This window comes from Solea solea, chromosome 15 (assembly GCF_958295425.1).
Source record: "Solea solea chromosome 15, fSolSol10.1, whole genome shotgun sequence".
Taxonomy (NCBI): Eukaryota; Metazoa; Chordata; class Actinopteri; order Pleuronectiformes; family Soleidae; genus Solea; species Solea solea.
The window spans coordinates 16,157,860-16,180,287 of record NC_081148.1 but is presented as its reverse complement, the minus strand read 5'-3'; the positions used below and the strand labels follow the sequence as shown (position 1 = coordinate 16,180,287).

The following is a 22,428-nucleotide window of genomic DNA, read 5'->3' as shown; positions in this document are numbered from 1 at the left end:
TTAACCTAACCACAATTCTAAGATTAGCCCTAATTGTAATCAGTTCCCCAGAAATGAGGATCTGCCTAATTCAGACCAGGTTTTTGTCTCCATGAGAACCAAGGTCAGTGTATGCCAGAAAAGGGGCAACAAACACATGCACTATCCTTATAAGAACACTCCATTGACATCCATGTGTTTAAAAACCATTACCAAAGCCTTATCCCCAACCTTAATCCATAATCAGTTAGACTTATCCCATATGCTGTTGTGTAATGTTGGATATTTTGGTGTGATCATTAGGATAATGTCAGATTTCCTTGATCCTTGACCTCCACTTTTGAGTGTTACACTCTAAAGTCACTGTACGTTATTCTTTGATTGCGTTAAAAACAGTTACTGTTGTTGAATAGACCGCCGTGTATGAGGAGAACGACGTGACGGGCGAGAGGTCCTCCCATGTGATGTGATGTGACTGAGGCCTGACTGACGGACTGTGCCTCTCTGTAATGGCTCCTCCTGCTACTGTAGAACGGGACTAGACGTAACACCAGCGCAGGGGAACGGGAACAACACACCGCGTACGTTTTACTGGAGCCGCGGCTAAACATGGCAGATCGTAAAATGACAACAAAAAAGACATAAACAATGTGCTCGGTGTCGCCTCTTCTGCTGTGAAGGCTTTAGCATTTCTTTCAAGATTAACAACACCCCAAATGAACTCCGTCAGAGCAAGCAACGTTAGCAGAAGACCTAGGCGAGTGTCGAGGCCGCGCCCGGTGCAGCCGGAGAGGAACCACCAGGAAAGAGGTGACGTGATCTCGCTGAACCCTTTGGCTTTTCTAACAGTTCGCTTCCGAGTTTAATTGTGTTTGCAATTATTAAATAGATTCATGTGTTGTTTGTGGTCATATGTAGGCGTGTACAGTTGAGCAGCGCGGATATTTGTGACTAAACAGTGGATAGTCAGGCAGCCAGGAAACACCGAGGCTTACGTTTTAATCTAGCATTGAGGCCGCGCTTTGTTTTGGTCAATTCTTTTAGGAGAGTCTGTTTTTCTTTTACTTGTCTGGTCTCATATCGACGATAAACGGTGCATTTTGTCAGCTAATTTTACGCCTGTGGTGTGACTGACACTAATTAGGTTATGGGTTGCTTGGTTCACGAGAGACCAACGCAGATAGTGATAGACGAAGTGGCTTTGCCTGTTGTCTTAGCATGCTACATGGACGGAGCCTGTACTAGTTAGCTGTTATTATTAGCATTTATTGCTAGCTACCTGCGTCCTGGCGTTATTAAAAATGTTGCGTTATAACTGTTCATAATAATGTAGCAACGGACTATTACACTGAGTTTGAGGTTTTATTTCCATGAACGATGTATAAACACAGACGGTGTGTCGTAAACGAATTTCGCTACATTATTTTCAAAGTAAACATTAGCTAAAGATGCTCTATGTTTAATCGCCATTGCTGGACGTTGGTGTGAGACACCTGGGCAACAGTGATCGGTAACGTTACAGGTGAATGTGTTTGAGCGTCGTCAGGTGCTCCAGTAGCATGTTGTGATATTGGATCTCACAGCATTAGCTGAATGACAAACAGCAGTGGGTTAACTCCTGCTCATCCAATTAAAACAGTCTGACAGGAAATTAATTTCTGTTCATTATGATAAATGTTCTTTTATGTTATTCTTACTTTATCAATGAAATTGTTTAGACATGACCTAGATACATGCACTCATTTATCAGTGTGAAATGTTTACATCATAGACCAAGTGTATTTTTATGGTGATAGTTATCAAAATAACTAATAATGTATGGTATACATGCTGTTCAGTAAATCTGTTTATGTTGATCAAGGCAGGAGAACATGAATTAGATTTTTTTCTGAGATAATTTTAATTAATTAGCTTTGTTACATGTACAGTGTTTGTAGTGGTTGCTGGCCCAGTAGCTGGGAGAGTCATCTTTGCAACCAGAGCAACAAGCACACAAGAGTTTGCATCTTCCATTCAGGGTAGCATCAACTCATCACGTCATTGTGAATGGGTTTATAAATAGATTTCTGATTTACTTCAGGGTTGATGCTATGGTTGTTTTGTTTTGACTGTTGATTGAATCCTCTCTTGATAGGATCTGTAATCAATCCATAGCACAAGGATCAGCCAATGAACTTAACTGTTTTCTGTGTGCCTTATGTGATGAATACTGCTAAAGCAATTGTCTTTGTTAATCTGTTTTTCTTTTTTTTTTGCTTAATTCTGACAGATTTATGTTTTTTGAAGCTGAAATTTTATGAATATGATATGCATAAAACCTAGATTATAAAACCAAAGATTATACTGTTTTACCTGGTGATTGGTATTGAGTAAAGACTGAAATTCTTAATATGCATTGGAAACACTACATTTTGACCATGTCTCTTGTATCTCCTTCACTTGTATAAGATACAGTATTTTGTATTCGTTAATTAGTAGTATTGCGTTTGTTCATTTTTAAAAAAAAATCTTTTGTCCCATTCTAGATGAGGACGTTCCTGCAGATATGGTTGCAGAAGAATCCGGTCCAGGAGCTCAGAATAGTCCCTACCAACTTAGAAGAAAGTCTCTTCCCAAGAGAACAGTGTGTCCGACAAAGACGAACATGGAGGTACATTTTATTGACTCATACTGACCTTCTTAAAAAAAGAGTGAAGAAATGTTTTGTGAAGAGGCACTTATCAATCTTATCAATACTTTAATCCAACCACTGACTTCTTTTTGATCTACAGGGTGCTTCCACTTCGACCACAGACAATTTTGGACACCGACCTAAGCGTCCCAGAGTTTCAGGGAAGTGTCCAGATTTACCCGGTAAATTTATATTCTCTAATTTTTCAAACATTTGAGAAGAGGACTGGTTGGCAAAAGTAACGTGCATTCTCACATACTGAACGTCCGTATGTCTGAAAAGCAGCTTTAACTTTTTTCCTTTAATCCATAATCAGAGCATAATTATATGTATTGTTAGTCATATCATGTTTGCTAGTAGAGGCCAGTTAATGCATCACTCAGTATCATGTTGCCCTTGTGTGGTCACAAAAAAAAAAACATTTTGGAAAAGTCATGAAGCAGCTAAACAAGCTTCAAAAAGTGGAAATTATAGCTGTTTTATTTGTAGCATTTTAAGTCATGGGTGGTGCTGTGGCCATTGCATGACATGTTGATTATTATTTGTTTTAAATTCAAAATCTCACCCTCCTCCCAGCAGCTCCAGCAGAGCAGTATTTGCAGGAGAAGCTACCAGATGAGGTGGTGTTAAAGATCTTCTCGTACCTGTTGGAGCAAGACTTATGCCGGGCTGCATGTGTGTGCAAACGCTTCAGTGAACTGGCCAATGACCCCATACTTTGGTGAGACATGTTGAAAAATATATAAGTATTTTCTCTTGATCACTATCCTGTGTCACTTTGTTTTAGTTTTGGGTCACATAAATATTACTATGAATACATTGCACAACCCACCAACAGTCACTTATACAGTCTATAGCTTCTTGTTCAGCTTTTTATGGGTTGATGCCTTCAATGTGTATTTGTTTGTGTGGATCACCAGATTTGAATTTACAAACAGCGTGGTTTGGATGGTATTAACCATCTTTGTGTCTTTATGTTTCAGGAAGAGGCTGTACATGGAAGTCTTTGAATACACACGGCCCATGATGCACCCTGAGGCAGGGAAGTTCTATCAGATAAACCCAGAAGACTACGAGCAGCCAAACCCTTGGAAGGAAAGTTTTCAGCAGCTGGTATGGATCCTCTTGTGGCCTTAATGACTCACTGCTGATTATATGAATGTGCTTCATGCGTTTTTCCTCTGTTCCTCTATCCTTATCACATTTCACCTTAAAAGTAAGACTTTTGTCATCATTCTCTCATGAAGCTAATGCCCACAATGGGACAGCTGTTGGAGCAGAGCATTACTCTTTGTAGTAGAAAATGGGGCATTGCATTTGTTGTTTCCATCTGTGCAACATTAAAGCCCACTTTACCCACTGTACAGACACCTAATGTCATGTGAGAGGGCAAAACCACAGGCCATGATGGTGATATTCAGTAAGCAGAGTGTAGAAGAGAACTGTGTTTTAATTGTATTCTTTTACAATAATTTGACCTTTTCGGATTGATTTCTCTTGATGAAATATGTTTTACATTTTTTTGGTTTCAAATTCTTCCGCCATCTTGTTGAGACTTGCATTAGTGGTGCCATGTTTTTGGAGTCTTCATTACGTCATTGTAAATCATTTGTTTCTTTAGTGTGTGTCTGAATAATTGTGTTGTTCATTTCATTTTTACAGTACAAGGGAGCACACGTTAAACCAGGCTTTGCAGAACACTTCTACAGTAATCCTGCCAGATACAAAGGGAGAGATAACATGTTTGTAAGTTAAATGATTAAAATATCTTCTTTTAAGTCTGATTTTTCTTCCCCCTCTTAAATGCTCCTGTCATTCCCCTGATTTGTGATGTTGTCTCCAGTACTATGACACCATTGAGGATGCTCTCGGTGGAGGTCAGGAGCCTCACTTTGACGGCCTGATATTCGTCCACTCTGGTATTTACACAGATGAATGGATCTACATCGAGTCACCAATCACAATGATTGGAGCTGGTATGTGTGTATGTGTGTGTCTTGCATCATGCGTCATGAAGGCAGTTACATGTACTACGTATGTTAAGTGTTGTTTCTGTTTAATTTCTCTTCTCATGGTGCAGCTCCTGGAAAAGTAGCAGAGAAGGTCATCATTGAAAACACCAGAGACTCCACGTTTGTATTCATGGAAGGCTCAGAAGATGCTTATGTTGGATACATGACCATTAGGGTGAGATGACTATTAAACGTTCATACCACGCGTTTGCTCGTTGTGTCATCGTTGTTCTAAACAGTTTTTGTGTGCACTGCAGTTCAACCCCGATGATAAATCCGCCCAACACCACAATGCACACCACTGCTTGGAGATTACGGTCAACTGCAGCCCCATCATCGATCACTGCATCATACGCAGCACGTGCACAGGTAGTTGATCTTTTAATCCAAGTCTGTGTGGGAATATTTGGATGTGGATATTTATGTAGTAATACATCTCTATCCTGCTTCTTTCAGTGGGGTCAGCTGTGTGTGTTAGTGGCCAGGGTGCTTGTCCCACAATCAAGCACTGCAACATCAGCGACTGTGAAAATGTTGGTCTGTACATCACTGACCATGCACAGGTAACCCGCAGCCTTTCATCTATATTGTGCATTCTATTAATACAACAAGGCAGGTGACCGAATCCATATCACAGCACAGTTCTTTTGCTTCACTTTACATTAGTTAATTAAGTAGGAGTAGCAGGGATTTTTCATCTTATGTGAAGTTGACGTAATTGTGTTTTAATAAAACAAAACCTTCAACTTGATCCTTTAAGGGAATATATGAAGACAATGAGATTTCAAACAACGCTCTGGCTGGGATCTGGGTGAAAAACCACGGAAATCCCATCATCAGACGGAATCACATCCACCACGGCAGAGACGTGGGTGTTTTCACATTTGACCACGGCATGGTAAGATGTATCTCATTGGTGTTTGTTTTACAAATTAAAGCTGTTGGACTGATTGCTGACAACTGAAGTCTTTTTTTCTTGAATACATGAGCACTTTTAGTTGTGGTGTCTCTGTGGTACTGTGGTTGTTTAGTGCTCTTATGTGTTTGCTGCATATCTACTATTTGGAAATATAAAGTGTAAAGGTTCTCCATCATTTACTGGAGTATTTCAGTTGGAGAGACAATATCATTTGAATATATTCTGTCCATTTCCCCAGGGTTACTTTGAGAGCTGCAACATTCATAGGAACCGTATAGCTGGATTCGAGGTGAAGGCGTACGCCAATCCGACTGTGGTTCGTTGTGAGATTCATCACGGTCAGACAGGAGGCATCTACGTGCATGAAAAAGGCCGGGGCCAGTTCATTGAAAACAAGATCTATGCAAATAACTTTGCTGGTGTGTGGATCACATCGAACAGTGACCCCACAATAAGGTCAGTGTGGTGTGGCTTTCAGAGTATTAAATTGAAAGTATAATTTAAATATGATCATTGGTCCATGCAGCGTTGTATTATGTCCTTTTTTTAAAAATGTCTTGTTTTGTCCAAACAGGGGAAATGCTATTTTTAATGGCAATCAAGGTGGTGTGTATATTTTTGGCGATGGCCGAGGCCTCATTGAAGGAAACGACATCTACGGTAATGCCCTAGCAGGAATCCAGATCAGAACAAACAGCTGCCCCATTGTCAGACACAACAAGATCCACGACGGCCAGCATGGCGGGATATACGTGGTAAATATACATATATGTGTATATTTTTAAAGCATTTAGGTCTGAAACAATTGTTCTAAAAACAGCGCGTAATGTATGGGCTGTTTTGTGTGGTGCAGCATGAAAAAGGACAAGGCGTCATTGAAGAGAACGAGGTGTACAGCAACACACTGGCAGGAGTGTGGGTGACGACAGGCAGCACGCCAGTACTGAGGAGGAACAGGATACACAGCGGGAAGCAGGTAAGATGACAGGGCTTTTACAAGCGTAATGGCGAGGATTAAGTGAAAGTCAAGAATCAGAGTTGTAGTGTCAGCTGCTAATATGGGATGTGTATGTGTAATGTCGGTAAATGTCGTATAATAACATAAGCATAAAATGCATGGATAAATGAGATAACGTTTTCTGTCGTTTAAACAGGTTGGGGTCTACTTCTATGACAATGGCCATGGTGTGCTGGAAGACAATGACATCTACAATCATATGTATTCTGGAGTTCAAATTAGGTGCGTATAAAATGATTACAATACTGACTTAGGTTTGCATGTGTTTACAACAGATAAATAGGCTTGTACATTCACACTCAGGACCTATTTAGGAAAGGAAAAGTATTAAGTATTATTGAAGCAGTGTGCTGTTTTGTTTTGTTTTTTTGACAGGACTGGCAGCAATCCTAAGATCAGGAGGAACAAGATCTGGGGAGGCCAGAATGGAGGCATTTTGGTTTACAACTCAGGTGAGAGGCTGATTGGGGGCTGATTTGGCTGTTGCTCACGAACTGTTTGAGCGTGACGGCAGCATTCTTCCCCATTGCCCCAATGACCAAACCTGAACGCTGAACGTTTTTCAGGCTTAGGCTTCATCGAGGACAACGAGATCTTTGACAATGCTATGGCGGGAGTGTGGATCAAGACGGACAGCAACCCCACTCTGAGGAGAAACAAGATCCATGACGGCAGAGATGGTGGAATCTGTATATTCAATGGTGGAAGAGGTAACCTTTATATTAATGGTTCAGTTATTATTATTATGCCTTATAACAAAAAAATCTTTTTAGACTAAGTTTGCATAGTTTCAGTTGGACACTTTTTATAGTTAATTTGCATGCTTGGTTTTTGTAATTGACTGTCTTATGGATGTCTTCAGGGTTGTTAGAAGAAAATGACATCTTCAGAAATGCCCAAGCAGGAGTCCTCATTAGCACCAACAGTCATCCCGTCCTACGAAAAAACAGGATATTTGATGGTTTTGCTGCAGGTGGGTAAAACCGTGTGCACATGCCGTTATCTGTTATATGGAATATTGTTTTTCTCTCATTACGGCTTTTTAAACATTACTTCACTTATATCAGTGCCAACTGAGCTCACTGTGAAAAAAAATCTGTTTGTTTGCCAGGTATTGAAATCACCAACCATGCCACAGCGACTCTAGAGGGCAATCAGATCTTCAACAATCGCTTTGGGGGATTGTTTCTCGCATCTGGTGTCAATGTTACAATGAAAGGTACTGTCACAGCAATTTCTCTTGGCAAAACAAAACAGTCTGATCCAAATGTAACTGACTGTATTATCTGTGCTTTTGTTTTTCTTTTAGATAATAAAATAATGAACAATCAAGATGCCATTGAAAAGGCTGTGAGCAGAGGTCAGTGTCTGTACAAGATTTCAAGTTACACCAGCTACCCAATGCACGATTTTTACAGGTAACGTGGTCAAAGTGATTGGAAGATCCTCAGCAGTTAAGTCTGTTTTGTGATCACTAACAATCAAACTCTCTCTGGGTTTCGCACAGGTGTCACACCTGTAACACAACCGACCGCAACGCCATCTGTGTGAACTGCATCAAGAAGTGCCACCAAGGACACGATGTGGAGTTCATCAGACACGATAGGTCAGTCCTAATGAACCATAACGTCTTTCTTGCACGAGTACACGACAACAGCTCATCAAAACATTAATAACCATAATGGATACAGCGAGGAAATCAGGCAGTAACAAACAATTGTAATGTTCTCATGTGCATCACAAAATTAATTGCAATGCACACACTCCTACTCTCGAGACAGAACAGAGAATCTCAGTTCTTGTCTGTGTCAAACTGTAATCACTAAAAAAAACTTCAATTTGATTGGCTGCCACAATGTTGGCCTGACAGATAACAAGGAATATTACAGCGGATAAAACTTCTGTAATGATTGTAAAACCTTTTTAAAGACATTAACATGGTTATAAAACAATGCACAATCAACATCTAAATAAAAACCTGTCTTATATTGAACTAAGTAAGACTTTCTTTGGTATTAGCATTACTGATTTATGCAAGTTTATATATTTTTGTTTTCAGAAGTCCCTAAAACTTAATTTAATGTCTCCTATCCAGTATATTGTGTCTGTAGTTTAACTTGTCATTATTTCTCCTCCCTCTCCACCTGCAGATTCTTCTGTGACTGTGGTGCAGGGACGCTGTCTAATCCATGCACGCTAGCCGGAGAGCCAACTCACGACACAGACACACTGTATGACTCAGCTCCTCCTATAGAGTCCAATACACTGCAGCACAACTGAGCAGAAGAGCTGAGTTCCTTTTGTGCTCCAGCGGGAATGGACATAAAGACACTTTAAGTTGTGCCGTGGAGGAGGAAATCCAAACTACAGATTCACTTTTTTCCCAGAGCATATACAGTGGCATAACATTTTAAGACTTCAACATGAATATGCTAAAAGAAGACTTTTAGACAAAAAAAAGAGCGGAAAGTCTGGTCGTGGATGCCTCACATTTTTTTTTTCCATCAGTTATTTTTCAAAAAATAAGAAAAAGTTGGGACAGAGCAAAAGAGCAGCTGGCTCAGGGTTTGTGGGTGTGTTGGTTCAGTCAAGTGAAACCGATGAGAAGTGGAGGAATGAGATACTGCAGTAATGTACAGCCCCATCGCCAACAGACAGTCAGAAGAGGCACAACTTTCTCATGAAGAGGCAAAGGCCCAAAATACAAAAATGCTTCCATCACTGGGCATCCGACGTGCCCGTGCGATACGTACGGGAAAAATGATCTAGCACTTCACCTCCTTTTGCCCCCCCATCCACCCCCACACAACTGTTGAAATTTGATTTTAATGCTTTTTTGTGTAGTTTTGTATTTTTCATGCAAAGATCTTACTGTACTTGAATGTCTTTATTTTATTAAATGTGTTTAATTTTTTGTTTATTATACCCTAGAATTGCTGTAATTACTCATGTCGCAGTATCTAACTTCTTTCTATGAAAGAGATCGGAGAAAAGAGAGAAAAACACTATAAACATTTTTTTTCTCCAGCAACGTTGACTCACATTTGCAATACAGTGAAATAGATGCTGAATTGTGCTTTCACAAGACTCGTTAGGGACTGAACAGTTGTTTTTTTTACGTTAATGTATGCATATGTTCCATTTCTCATGCAATACAAGTTACCATAAGGTGTGAGAATGCAACGAGGAGAAAAGGCTGCAGTTGTATCACAATTTATGGATGTCATTTTGTAATTACAATACACTTTTTATTGGATTAAACTGTAACTGCTGGTTTTGTCAAAGGTTTTTATGTATTACATGATGATCTGTTGGTTTGTACCCTCGGTGTTACATTGATTAGTCGTCACTGATTTCAGCTCAGTAGATTTCGAAATCTACAGGCAATTTTTTTCCCTGTATTCGAGTCAACAGACATGCACATATGCTGCTACTTAGTCATTATTACACATATTTGAGACATTATATGATTAAGGCTGAGACTAAGTCTTGTGAAAGTACAGATATTTACATTTATCCCCTCATTTGTCAATGTTGCTGGAGAACTTACAGTTTTTACTCTACTGAAGCTGAGACAAGTACCTATATACAGCGCTATATGGTTTCACCCCCCCATTCATGTGTATTGGTGATTGTGGGTTCTCATACAGATTGAAATGTATGCATGTATCATAACATCTAGACTTAATATATTGTGAAGTATTCAATAACCATTATGTAGGCGCTAGTGTGCATTAAAAGGGATTTCCTAGATGAAACATTGTCTTTTTTTAAAAAATAAACTTTATTAGATCGTTACAGTAGTGTATTTTTTTTTCCACCCAAGAGCTGACAAAACAAATTCAGCAAGAACAAATCATATTTTTGAAATTACAGGTTGTTGAGCACCTGAACAAGTGAAATAAAGTGTGTGTTGCCCTGTGTGGCGTCTTCAGCAAACTGGCAGAGCTTCCTGCAAGAGCAGAACAGACAACAACGTCGTTGTTAGTTAATACCAGTTATAAATTCCTGCTATGAATATTAACTGCAGTCTCGGCACAAAGCAACAGATACATACTTAAATAGCCGGAGGCTGATGGTGCTCTTCTCAAACTCTCTGGCCTTCCTGTGTCCTGATTGGATGACCACCTCTGGCAGGCTGGCAAGTCGAGCGGCGTTGAAGCCATAGCTCTTAGGACAAGAGCCGGTGATAAACTTGTAGAGGAATGTGATGGTTTCTTGACTCGGGTCCTCGCATTCATTCTCTACCATGCAAGCCTGGGACAAAACAGTGATGTAACACTTAATACCAGAACCCTGCACATGATTTGAGATCACTTATACAGACAAATTACTACTTTATGCTTCTTTTTGTGAAAGAATTGTCCCCATTATTCCCACACTTTTCAGAACACAAATAGGCCATTAGAAAACCACAATCTCCTATACTGGAATGGTAAGTGGTTGTCAGTTCTGATACGTCTTTAACCATAATCATCAAATACCAGCAGGCAGATGCTCGAATTAGTTTTATTTGCACACAAATCCATTAGTGATAGTGAATGTGAGCTCGGCATTTAACCCATCCTGTCTACACCAGTAGTGAACACACAAATCAGGCTCAAGAGCAAATGTCCAAATTCTGATTATTTAAATGTTAAATGACGCAAAATAGATGGTACGAAAAGGTGGAACTCCGAAACGCAGCACGCCGTCACCCGGACACTTTATGGGGATATTTGTGCAAGTACACACAAGTATGGATATTGAGAAATGGCCTTTATCACCCATGACATTGCTAATGACGCTGAGCTGTTAAACATTTTAAGTAAAAAAATAAGTAAAAGCATGATCCAGTTTACATTTTGTCTTAAACATGTAAATTGTGATAAAACATGTTACCTGTTTACAATGCAGCTGTAACTCTCCAGTTCACACGTTATTTAGTTTAATAAATAATAATGGGAATGAATTAAACTCTTGTTTCTCATTATAAATGCACAAAAAATTGCTGTGGGTAAGTGGTGAGTGATCACAGAGTAAGATAAAGACTTTCAAAACACTGATTGAAAGCGCATCGAATAGTGGCCCCTGAATCGTAATCGTATTGTGAGGCAAAGATTCCCAACCCTACTCACCATATGGCCCAACCGCACAGCAGGGTTGTTGGTGTAGTCCTCCACCAGGGAGTGGTAATGTGTCGAGAACAGGGTACGACAGCAGATCTTCTCAGCAAGCTCCTTCACAACAGCACTGGCGATCGCTGTGCCATCATATGTTGCTGTGCCCCTTCCTGCAAACAATTCACAGGCAAAAAATGACACTCCAAACAAACCGCTGTAGTAGAAAACTGAAGAAACTACCCAGGAACATGTGCAACAACAACTTCACTTACCTAATTCATCCAGGAGCACAAGTGAGTGGTTGGTGGCATGGTGCAGGATGCTGGCAGTCTCGCTTAGCTCCACAAAGAAAGTACTTTCCCCTACAGAAAATGGAGCCCACAGAAGAACTTGTAAACCTAATGAACATCATTTTACAACACAATATATATTGGTTATCTAAGGTGTTCTAAGGTGTTACCGGCCATAATGTTATCTGAGGCTCCCAGGCGGGTGAAGACTCTGTCAACTGGCGTGAAGCGCAGGCTCTCAGCAGGAACATGGCAACCCAGCTGAGCTAGGATGATCACAAGTCCACACTGCACACAAAGAGCAGTGGGGCATTTGAATATGGGACAACAGAGACACCAAATAGATCTCCCGAGCCCACCATTTACCCATTAGTTTTTCTATGTACATCTATGCATGTCCATAAATGACCCACCTGTCTCATGAGAGTGGACTTTCCACCCATGTTAGGCCCTGTGACAAGAACACACAAGGCGCCACTTTTCTCCTCTTCAGTTTCACCACTACCAGGACAGCCAATGCAGATGTCATTGGGGATGAAGTCATCCCCAAAGAAGGTCTTGGTGACACAGGGATGGCGGGATCCAACAAGGTCAATGAAGGGAGCTTTGCGGTCATCAGCGCCGGGAAGCACCACCTGTGGCCTCCCCATTGGTCCGTCCCCACCCTGACTGTAGCGGGACAAGGCCAGCAATACATCTGTGGTAGAAAAAATAAAGGCAAATTAGTCGCTGAATGTGCTTTAAAAACTCAGGAAAATTATAATCTCAGTATTTTATGGAACATTTTTGCAGCTCAGCTGTCATAACTTAATTGAATGAATAAAACAAAACAAAACATTAGGCCAAGGGATGGCGTAGTGAAACAAACAAAAACAGAGGTACATTTCTGCCTAAAACAAACATCACTGCTGTCTCCATAACAGTCAATCCTAACTATTGTTTGAAATGGAACAGTTAATTGTTCTACAAAAAAACATATCAAGCACTCAGACTGTTGCAACTTCCCTGCACATAGACGTTACAGAGAGATTGTGTATATTGATAACGTCTGCAGGAAATGTATTCAGAGCAGACACCTGCAATACCAGTGTGTCTCTATTACAGAACAAAAAAAAAGAAAATAATTAAAATGACTTTGTGCTGGGGTCATTAAAAAAAAAAAAAAATACTTGGCAAATTACTTTGACTAATATTGAAAATAAAATTCTGATTCAGAGTAACTAAAGTATAATTACCCAGCACTGCCATGCACTCCACACTAGTCTGCCACTCTCTGTAGTTTCTGTCAAAGTTGTAGAAGAGCCTCCTCATGCAGTCTTTCAGGGCAGCGTCTCTCTTCTCCTCAAATCCCTGCAGCTCTGAGAACAGCCGTTCAGTTTCCCGTGTTACGTAGCGCTTCCAGCCCTTCTTTGTTGATTTCACCTCGTACTCTTCTGGAATATTTCTCTCCGAGATGCTATCTGGCACCTCCATCTGGTAGCGGTTTCGTCCTGTTCCCCAGTAGGACATGTTTTTACAGCCGAGCCTCTTCTTCTGTCTGTCCAGGTATTCCTGCAACTCTCTTTCACAGTCCTTGATCTCAGCCAGAGCCTGGTCGAACTCAGGATCAAAGCCAGTCTTTGGGGTAATGACACCAGTAGTGCGGGCTTTCTGATGGTCAAAAGATGTGTCCCAGCGCTTGAGCTCAGCAGAGAGGTCAGGAAAGAGGCCATCTTTTTCACTTTTAACAGTCACAACTTGACGGAGCAGCGTGGAACAAAATTCAGCTGAAAGTGGAGCAAGAATAGAAATAATATCCCGCATAGTTTTGAAACCTTCCAGTGCAGAGAGGAAATCAGCTATCTTGCGCTTGCTGTAAGTGACCTCCTCATAGAGAACCGCTCTGCTGTCAGGGTGGTCCTGACCCTTCGGGGTGCCAATGCTGTGGATTTTACTCAGGAGACGCTCCAAATCCGGGAGTTTCTTCAGCAGGTCTGACACCTCTGTAGCCTGAGCCTGAGCTCCCATCAGGTCCTCAACTGCATCCAGTCGATCCTTTATGGATGTGGGATTACATAGAGGAGCACAGAGCCACTGCTTCAACAACCTCTTTCCAAAAGGGGTGGAGCATGTGTCCAAACGCTCCATAAGTGTCCCCTCTGTGCCTCCTGAACCATTCTGAAAGATTTCCAAGTTTGCTAAAGTCACCCCATCAAGGACCATTCGCTGAGAAGTCTGGGAGAAGAAACTGGCAGGTCCAGCAGCTCTCTCCATCTCAACATCAACTGGGACATATTCTTCAAAGTTAGCCATGGAGAGCAGCTCAAGGTCTACCAGACATTTCTTCAGGTAAAACACACATCCACCCAGTGCTGAAAGTGCCAGTTCATAACCTTCCTTAGGAGTAAGGCACAGGGAATCACTCTCAGACGTCATCTTCTTTAGAAGAGGAGGAAGAACATTGTTCCCAGTCTCCATTTCCTTGCTATCTTTGAAATAATCTTCCTCCGAGAAGGTTTTTAGAGTCTTCTGGGCATCCCAGAATTGCGTTCCTGCATTAAGTCCTTCCTGCAGGGCAGAGGACAGCGAGGCCTTGAGTATTTTACGTGTTTCAACAGATGGGTTTCCCTTCTCAAAGAGCACCTCCACTGGGGAAAAGTGTGCTATCAGGGTGCGCAGACGTGAGCAGTGACGATCATCTGGGAACTGACCTACATGAAAATAACCCACTGAGGTGTCCACAAAGCAGACTCCATAAGTGCGGCAATGACCAGAGCTTTCCTCTTCTGCCTTCTCCTTAAAACTCAGGAGGAACTTGCTCTGACTCTCTGAAGGAGCACCGTCCAAAACACTGTAGGTCTGAGTGCCACGTGTGATAATGCGACAGACCTCTCTTTTCACCACGCGGTCAAATTTTGTGGGCTTAGCCATGGACTTACAGCGGGCTTCCATCATATCTGGGGTTTCCGTCTGCTCCACTCGAGCAACCTTATATCCTTTCTGGACCAGTACATCCGAGAAGCGCCCAAAGCCAATCTCTGGGAAGCCCGAGTGTGCCCAGGTCCCCTTCATGAATGTCAGTCCCAGCTCGTTGACTCCAACCACAGCATCCATATGGTAGAGCTCATAAAACTTCCCCACCTTGTAGAAGATCACTGTATCAAACATATCGGATTTCAGCTGCCACCACCGACGCATGCCAGGCGTGACTCTGTTTAGAAAGTCTTCAGGCACATACAGGGTGGTAGGATCATAGTCATCCTCCGATTGTCGCCGCCTTCGACTGTCTTTTCTCCTCCCATCGTGCAACCACTCCAGTTTGTCATGGTCCCAAACGGTTGCGGCTCCACTGGTGCCTGAACCATTTGCCTGGCTCTCAAAGCTGTCAGGTGCAGAGAAGGCTGACAAACGTGACTTTGTGTCAGCTGCAAGAGGTGCTGGAGCTGCTGGAGCTTGTTTAGGTGCAGAGACAGATGGGGTTGTGGATGCTTTGGATTTTACATTAGGAGACTTTTCTGCAGGACGTTTGCGCTTCAAAGGCTTGATGGGGCTTTCAGCTTCTGACTCCTGTGTGCTCTCCTCTTCCTCCGCCTCACTACTCACAGTTCCTTCCTCCTCTTCATCTTCGCTACTTGACGCAGCATGTTGTGGTTTGAATTCCTCACCCGAGTCGTCACTGTCTGAGGCAACAACAATGCGACGGCGCTTAGCCTGGTTGCTCTTTTCTGTTGAAGCACGGGATGAGCGGCGACTGACTTTAGATGGTTTCACTTCCACAGGTTTCTCGTCATCGTCATCACTGATCTCTTCATCAGTTACACCTGACTTGTCAAGCTGACAAAGCAAAAAAACAAAAAAAAAAAACTTACATGAGTGTTGTTGACATACCTGGATACAACCCCCCCAGTAGTGACATATGTATTAGTATTTTAATCATACGTCATAAAATATTTTAGTTAAAATGCAAGCTTTTTAAGATTTACTTTATCAAAATGCTAACAAAAATGTAAAAAGAATGTCACCTCCATTTCTTCATCCTCCTCCTCCTCCTCCTCCTCATCTGATGCATCTGTACAGAGGGGCATCTTTAATCTTTTCTCAGGACTGTCAAACATGACCCCATCAGCAAGTTCCATTGCATGCCGTATCACAGGCTTGCTGCTAAAGAACACCCCTCCGGTTTTAGCATCACTGCTGTCAGAGCCTGAAAAAACAGAATGTGAACTAAGTATGATAGTACAATATAATTAACTCAAAGTTCAGCGCTTTTGTTTTTACAGTAAAAGCAATTGTTACAAACCTAGATATTCTCTGATATATTTAGTGCTAACCCATCCTCTTGTTGGAGGTTCATCAAAGAAATGGACGTGTATGCGTTGGGCTCGACCACGACCCCTCATCTGCTGTCCAGTCAGAGGTTGGGGCACCACCATGCATGGCCACCAGGGGTGTCCCTCCAGTTTTGCCCACACTAGGGCGCCAGCACTGAATGGGAGCGTGGAGCTGCTGGACAGAAAGAAAATTAGTTACAAAACAAAGAGGGCAGACTGCAACAGGTTAGTACTGCGCTGAAGAGACATTATATTCATGTTTAATTATGTCAATTTTCTTACGTTAATTAAACAATTAAACAGCCCTAACACATGCACTGTAATTTCACTTGTCATATGACCAAGCGTGAGGAGTACATGTGGAAATGAGCTAGCAGCCAAGTCTGTTACAATGCAGCTTTCCTCTTACAGAGATGTATTTTGAACATTGATACATAAATTTAATGTAATAAAATGAACTTGATGCATGTGTTTCTATCTTAATTCAAGACATACCAACATCATCTTAACTGTCACTAAATAGTGCTGCTAATGTATTCCATTTTTTCCACACTAGAAGCTCACTGGCTCCTAGGTCATTTTAGTTTGACACCCTTGGTTGCTATAATATATTAAAAGAGCCCATACAGTGTTAAATAATATATCCCTTTAATTCCACACTGTTAAATTAGATGGATTAGCATTGATAACAGTACAGTGTGCAGTTTTCATTAGGGTACTTGATATTTTTATTCCTATGTCAGGCTACAATTAAACGCACAAAATGAACATGAAATAAACAGATTTTTTTTGGATTTCATCAATTCTATACCAAATAAAGATGAAAGTTCACTTTCGAGGCAACAAGCTGGAGCACACAGTAGTTCCTTCTTTCCATTTATTTACTGGCTTTGCTTTATTTTTTTTAATAGTTTTTGAGTTTATATGACCTGAAATTATTTTCATGTCATGTGTTATTACCATTTTTAGTAAAAGGTTACTAGTATGGATTAGGTGGGAGTCAAAGAAATTAGTAGCAAAATGTGACATTCACTGTCCATGTTTAAGTAACCGTTACCTTACACCAATAAACAAATGATTAATAAAACCGAATTATCAAAGCCGCTAGGCTATCTATCCTATGATTCACTAACTGCATAGACATATGTAGTTGATTTTAAATCAATGTATAACTGAAGAACTGTTGGCCAGTGCCAAACGTCTCCACGCCACTCCTCCACATTATCACCCACCTTTCTTTGGTTGTAGCGGCCATGTCACCAAACAGTTTCTTAAACCCTCCTTTTGCGGACTTGCAGTCCGTTTTTGATTTGACTTTGTTACTCTTGGTCGGTTTTTGCTGCTTTAATTGTTGCTGTGTCTGTTTCGCTTCCTCTTTCGGAGAAGAGTTGGACTTCTCCACCGAGGAAGGCAGGTCTGCCTCGGCCGGAGAAGGACTCGGCTTCGGCTTGGAGACCGGTGGCGGAGACTTGGAGAAAAAGCTGAAAATAGAGCTTTGTTTCGCCATGATTGCGACTCAAAAAGCAGCTGTCTGTCGTTATATTTAAACAGAATAAACTAGCAATAGCGTGTGTCTCCTCGCATCAACAAGCACACGGCTTCACCACGGCTCGAGAGCGTCTCACTCGCGGGAAAGAGACGCACGAGCCTCCGCCAATGACAGGCGAGTGGAGACGTCACATGGTCCCAATATAGGGCCAACGTGACTTCCGCCCTGATCTGTTTTGGCGCTTAGATTATTTCCGGGTTTTTCCCAACTTTATTGAGACAGTTAGATACACATATAGATAGATGGATGGATGGATGGATAGATAGATTCATAGATAGATAGATAGATAGATAGATAGATAGATAGATAGATAGATAGATAGAGTACAGTAAAGGGTCAAACAGGACAAAACTGATACATTCTAAAAAAAAAACTAAACTGAATGTTTAATTAGGGTGGTGTGTTATTTATGTGTTATTTTTTTAAACTTTACTCTATGTGATTAGAAGTATTAATAATATAGAGCAAAACTGGTGGTGCAGGAAATGAGTGCCCTCTCTGTGTGCTGATTAATGTTGCACAGCTTGTTTATGGAGCATCATGCAAAGTCTATAACCTGCACTACTCAATGCTACCAGCAGAGTGCAGTACAATGCCGGAAACCTATGAGTAGCACAGGCAAAAAAAAAAATCACCTCTGGCAACACATGAATTTTCTAAAATATCTCTGGAATATTCCTTTGCTAGTTATTGACACACAACTGAGCCACATGCTGTCTTTTAGTGAACATGACCTAGGAAACATTAATGTGTGGCCATTTTGTGTAGTGCAGACATTAGCAGAACACAAGCATTCAAGCATATCAGAGTTGAATTGCACAGCCCTTGTTTCAGAGGCAGTCTTGAGATGAAATATAGAAGTGTGCCTGCAACTTCCAAACATAAAATAAATGCATACAGCATATTATTCATTACTGCTAAAATCATAGTGTAAATATTACTGCTAAATACTAAAAAAATGTTAACCATATATATTTTTAAACAGTAAAAAATCATCAACCTGCATATGACTTAGTGTGTGGCTTTTTAAAATAAATATTCAGTGCGTAAATACATTAGTTATCATGTATTCCTATAAATCCAAAGGGCATGTGTATATCAGACAGACAATATGGATAATGCACTATAGCCTAAAGCAGTTAAAAGATAGACTTTTTTAATGATGAATGCAGTTTACTGTGGAGTACAACAAAAAATTAATTTCCTCATAGTAACTTGCAATAGGTCCCCAGGACATAGACTCCTGAAAAGCAGGCAGATAATTACACGTAAAAAAGGAACAAAAAACAAAAAAGGTAAACATTTCCTGACATAAATAGGCTTCTTTTCCCCTCCAGGCACCTTCAATTATCTTTGGAAGAAAAACACAGAAATAACATTAATGATGACTCAGTTTTATTCTAGTATAGCCATGAGGTCATGCCAGTGTGAGTCAGCATAATAAAAATACCGGGATCCTGAAATTAAAGCAGCTATATGGAATTCAGCCATCGTTACTTTTATCCTTCCAATGGAATACAGCAGCTTCCCATGCATGAATGAACTGAATGTGGCACCCAGAGGACCAGTCCTCATTCCACAGTTCATCAAAGAGGAGCCAACGGTCCTGATGGTGCCACTACTGCACCTCTCTAAAATGTTAAACTTTGAAAAATTCTTAATGTTGCTTCTAGGATAGGAGGAGCACATGAGTGCAACGTGAATAAAGAGAGTCCCTCTTCTCACTTCAAAAACCCACCAGCAACACATTTAGAAACAAAGACGATGTCTGCTAACAGTCTGACTGCCAGTGTTTGGAGAAAAGTCCACCACATGCAGAGAGAAAGGGACAGAAACAGGGAAAGACCCTGGTCTTGTTACACTAAGAAATCATTTGTATGTACAGAATGAAACATACTTTCCTCCATGTTTGTTTGCTCAAACTTTCACTTATCCATTTTCAGTCAGAACACAGATTTTTTGAAAGATCAAAAACTGAGCCCTGCGTCAAAAGGTTTGACTGTAAACACTTGTGTAAACACCTGTGCTTCTTTCTATACTGTATCACATTAATTGTCTTGGGTGAAAACAGGAAGAGCATCAGCCGTCGTAGTAGAAAGATTAGAGATAATATATGTCTTTAAACTGTAAAATAAGAGGGGATAATATCAATATTTACAAACAAAAAAATAATCTATGTATTTATCACTGACATTAACATGAATAAATAACTGAGGTGAAAACTGAAGTGCATGTTTTTCTTTACATCTGTAGTGTCCAAAGTGTTGCCCTGCAGTCGCACTGACAAGGCTGATGTGAGGTGTTTTCTATTTAAACTCCACCAAGTGCATCATGTATCTATATATTCCAAGCTCAAAAGTCCTTTTAAAAAGGAATAACAGCCTTTTTTTTGTTCCCCCCGGAGCTCTTTTGATGTGTGCGTGTCAAGTGCTGTGTCACATTGGCAAGAAATATAAGGTGCAGCCTTGGAGAATAATATAAAGCTCTCTTTCCCTCCCTGATTGTGCAAGGCCGTCGTCATCTGGTCAGGCAAGATTAAAAATAAATAAATACACGCAGCACATTTACATTTTGAACCATGAATTGCGGCTGCAGCACAAGGTTCTTCTTCTTGAGAAGTGCAGAATAAAAGTCACACTGTGAATGCTCATTAATGACTGATTTGAATGGGAACTCCTCAGCAGCATATTAAATAAGCTGTAATGATTGTAATGATCTGCCCAATAACGAAGCTCTTTTGTCTAGTAAATAGTTTTAAACCAACATCAGTTCTTTTCCATACATTTGTTACGATGCACCTTGATTTTATATATTATTTTCAATATTCTTCATGCAAATTGGATTATTTTTGGTTTGATTACTGCAGCAATATGCACTATATGTGAAAGATTAGCAGATGTTTATATTTATTGGTTTTTTTTCGTTTTTGTCAAAAATAGTGATTTGAATGGGGTTTTAATGAGCACATTTTTGTGTGTAGGTGTGTTAGTGTGAGTGTTTCAGTGAACGTTGTTTCGACTAAAAAAAATAAAAAATACATACATTTTTAACAATATGCATGAAAGCCAAAAACACAGAAATGTGTCTCGTGTGTTTAAGGGTTAAGATATACCATTTTACAAATGCTGTCATGTACCGCTTTTGTTTCTGAAAACAATGCAGCTGAAGGAACGGCAGGATTGCAGGATTTCTCTCCTGGCATTTTTTTTTGAATCCCATTAGTCCCTGAGTTTTTATTGCACCAGCATCTTTGATGTGGGGAAAGATGTGGGAGAATTCCTTAAAACAGTTACATAATCACATCATATTCTGGACTTCAACAACCGTCTTCGCACACATCAAGCGTGTGGAGCGAAGCAGATGCAACAAAGTTGAAGAGAAGAGGACAGAGCCTCTTTCTGCATCATCACCATCACCTGGTGTTATTATTATTTATTGTGATTATTTTCACTTGTACCCCCAGGGTGTCTTTTTTTCCTCCTTTCTCCTTGTGCAGTGCAGCCTCAACGGTTTGTCTATTAGCATAATTAAGGGAGCACATCAGGCTCATGGAGAGACTGGTTCCATGTGCACTGCTGGGGCTGCACAGAGCCACAAAAACATGAAAACACAACTCAGGCCTCCCCCTCTTCCTACCCTCATTCCCTCCCTCCTTCCTCCCATCGTCTATTCCACTGCTGTGCTGCTTAATAGGGTGACCAGAAAAACACAGGCTCTCCCTCTGTTGTTGCTTTCACTTTACACAACATTTTTCACAATCACACAGGTTCATTTTTACAGTCAGTTCTGCCCAAGACGACAGCAATTAAAGGTCCTAATGTAAATCACTTGTGCCAGTTTGCCTCCTCCTGTGAACAGCGAAGCATTTTATTCTCCCTGTCCGTTTCTCGCCTCTCTCTCCTGTTACTGAGCCTCTCCCGAAATACCATAAACGTGTGAGATTCAGTCACATCATTCTTTCAGTCACATCTTTCCCCCGAGAGCAGAGGGGGGCCAGCGCTGATAGTCAGATAGTGCTGCTGCCTGTCAGCAAATTTAACACCAACTGCAGTATCTCTCAGTTTCATTCTCCCAACCAGAGGTAATGGAAAAGTATTTGTGTGGACCAAAAAAGGGGGGGGGGGAATGGGAGAGAAGAGAGATGGAGAATTACATTACAATGTACACTATGGCTCTCTCTTTGGTGCAATAAAAGCACATTTGTCTATACTTAGTGGATTTTGTAGCAGAGTCTGTGGAAACAAGATTATAGCTCACATTCACACCAGGGGAAAATATCCAGAATTTGACCATGAAGGACAAACAACTTCCATCATGACTGGAATTTAAGATCACCTTGACTGCGCACGCACACACACACACACACACACACACACACACACACACACACACACACACACACAAACTAGTTTGAAATTCAAAAGCAATTTAACCTTCCACATATTTTAAAGTCAACTCAGTTTCCAAGAAATTAATTTTCAGTTTCAGAACTGCTTTGGTAGCTGCATTCTAACTGCAAATCCTTCAAAGGACTATTTCAATAGTTATTTGTGCAAACAGTGCTGAACAAATGTATTA

The 22,428-nt window shown here is 40.8% G+C and overlaps 2 protein-coding genes across 6 annotated transcripts; one reads left to right on the top strand and one right to left on the bottom strand.

Annotated features, from left to right (window-relative positions):
* The first annotated feature begins 465 nt into the window (after positions 1 to 465).
* On the top strand, positions 466 to 10,397 carry fbxo11a (F-box protein 11a). Of its 4 annotated transcripts, none has more exons than XR_009242238.1 (22): positions 467 to 789; positions 2,505 to 2,629; positions 2,751 to 2,832; positions 3,227 to 3,371; positions 3,634 to 3,763; positions 4,313 to 4,396; positions 4,494 to 4,626; positions 4,731 to 4,837; positions 4,920 to 5,031; positions 5,119 to 5,225; positions 5,423 to 5,560; positions 5,820 to 6,037; positions 6,156 to 6,336; positions 6,435 to 6,557; positions 6,736 to 6,821; positions 6,975 to 7,051; positions 7,166 to 7,309; positions 7,462 to 7,572; positions 7,711 to 7,818; positions 7,909 to 7,959; positions 8,107 to 8,205; positions 8,750 to 8,890. XR_009242238.1 is itself a non-coding variant. In XM_058651254.1 (22 exons), exons 1-22 carry the CDS (start codon positions 696 to 698, stop codon positions 8,877 to 8,879), a joined length of 2,640 nt encoding a protein of 879 aa, XP_058507237.1. In that variant the 5' UTR covers positions 468 to 695; the 3' UTR covers positions 8,880 to 10,397. The 4 variants fall into 4 exon arrangements, 3 of the variants coding, with proteins under 3 accessions (XP_058507235.1, XP_058507237.1, XP_058507236.1); XM_058651254.1 differs by having other exon boundaries at positions 468 to 789; positions 3,230 to 3,371; positions 7,909 to 8,017; positions 8,750 to 10,397; XM_058651253.1 differs by having other exon boundaries at positions 468 to 789; positions 7,909 to 8,017; positions 8,750 to 10,397.
* Positions 10,375 to 17,947, bottom strand: msh6 (mutS homolog 6 (E. coli)). Of its 2 annotated transcripts, none has more exons than XM_058651250.1 (10): positions 17,534 to 17,947; positions 16,271 to 16,476; positions 15,993 to 16,174; positions 13,227 to 15,804; positions 12,405 to 12,688; positions 12,162 to 12,279; positions 11,974 to 12,063; positions 11,717 to 11,871; positions 10,657 to 10,856; positions 10,375 to 10,551 (listed from the first exon to the last, which is right to left on the bottom strand). In XM_058651250.1, the coding sequence occupies exons 1-10, from the start codon at positions 17,806 to 17,808 to the stop codon at positions 10,470 to 10,472; spliced, it is 4,170 nt and encodes a 1,389-aa protein (XP_058507233.1). In that variant the 5' UTR covers positions 17,809 to 17,947; the 3' UTR covers positions 10,375 to 10,469. The 2 variants fall into 2 exon arrangements, with proteins under 2 accessions (XP_058507233.1, XP_058507234.1); XM_058651251.1 differs by having other exon boundaries at positions 16,271 to 16,473.
* Positions 17,948 to 22,428: the final 4,481 nt, after the last annotated feature.

Excerpts from the sequence above, each read along its gene's own strand:
- fbxo11a (XM_058651252.1), top strand. The coding sequence starts at position 696 with ATGAACTCCGTCAGAGCAAGCAACGTTAGCAGAAGACCTAGGCGAGTG. Across the intron at positions 4,627-4,730 it reads AATCACAATGATTGGAGCTG|CTCCTGGAAAAGTAGCAGAG; the intron begins GTATGTGTGTAT and ends CTCATGGTGCAG. Across the intron at positions 5,226-5,422 it reads ACATCACTGACCATGCACAG|GGAATATATGAAGACAATGA; the intron begins GTAACCCGCAGC and ends TGATCCTTTAAG.
- msh6 (XM_058651250.1), bottom strand. The coding sequence starts at position 17,808 with ATGGCGAAACAAAGCTCTATTTTCAGCTTTTTCTCCAAGTCTCCGCCA. Across the intron at positions 12,280-12,404 it reads AGTCCACTCTCATGAGACAG|TGTGGACTTGTGATCATCCT; the intron begins GTGGGTCATTTA and ends CTTTGTGTGCAG. Across the intron at positions 10,552-10,656 it reads ATCAGCCTCCGGCTATTTAA|GAAGCTCTGCCAGTTTGCTG; the intron begins GTATGTATCTGT and ends CTGCTCTTGCAG.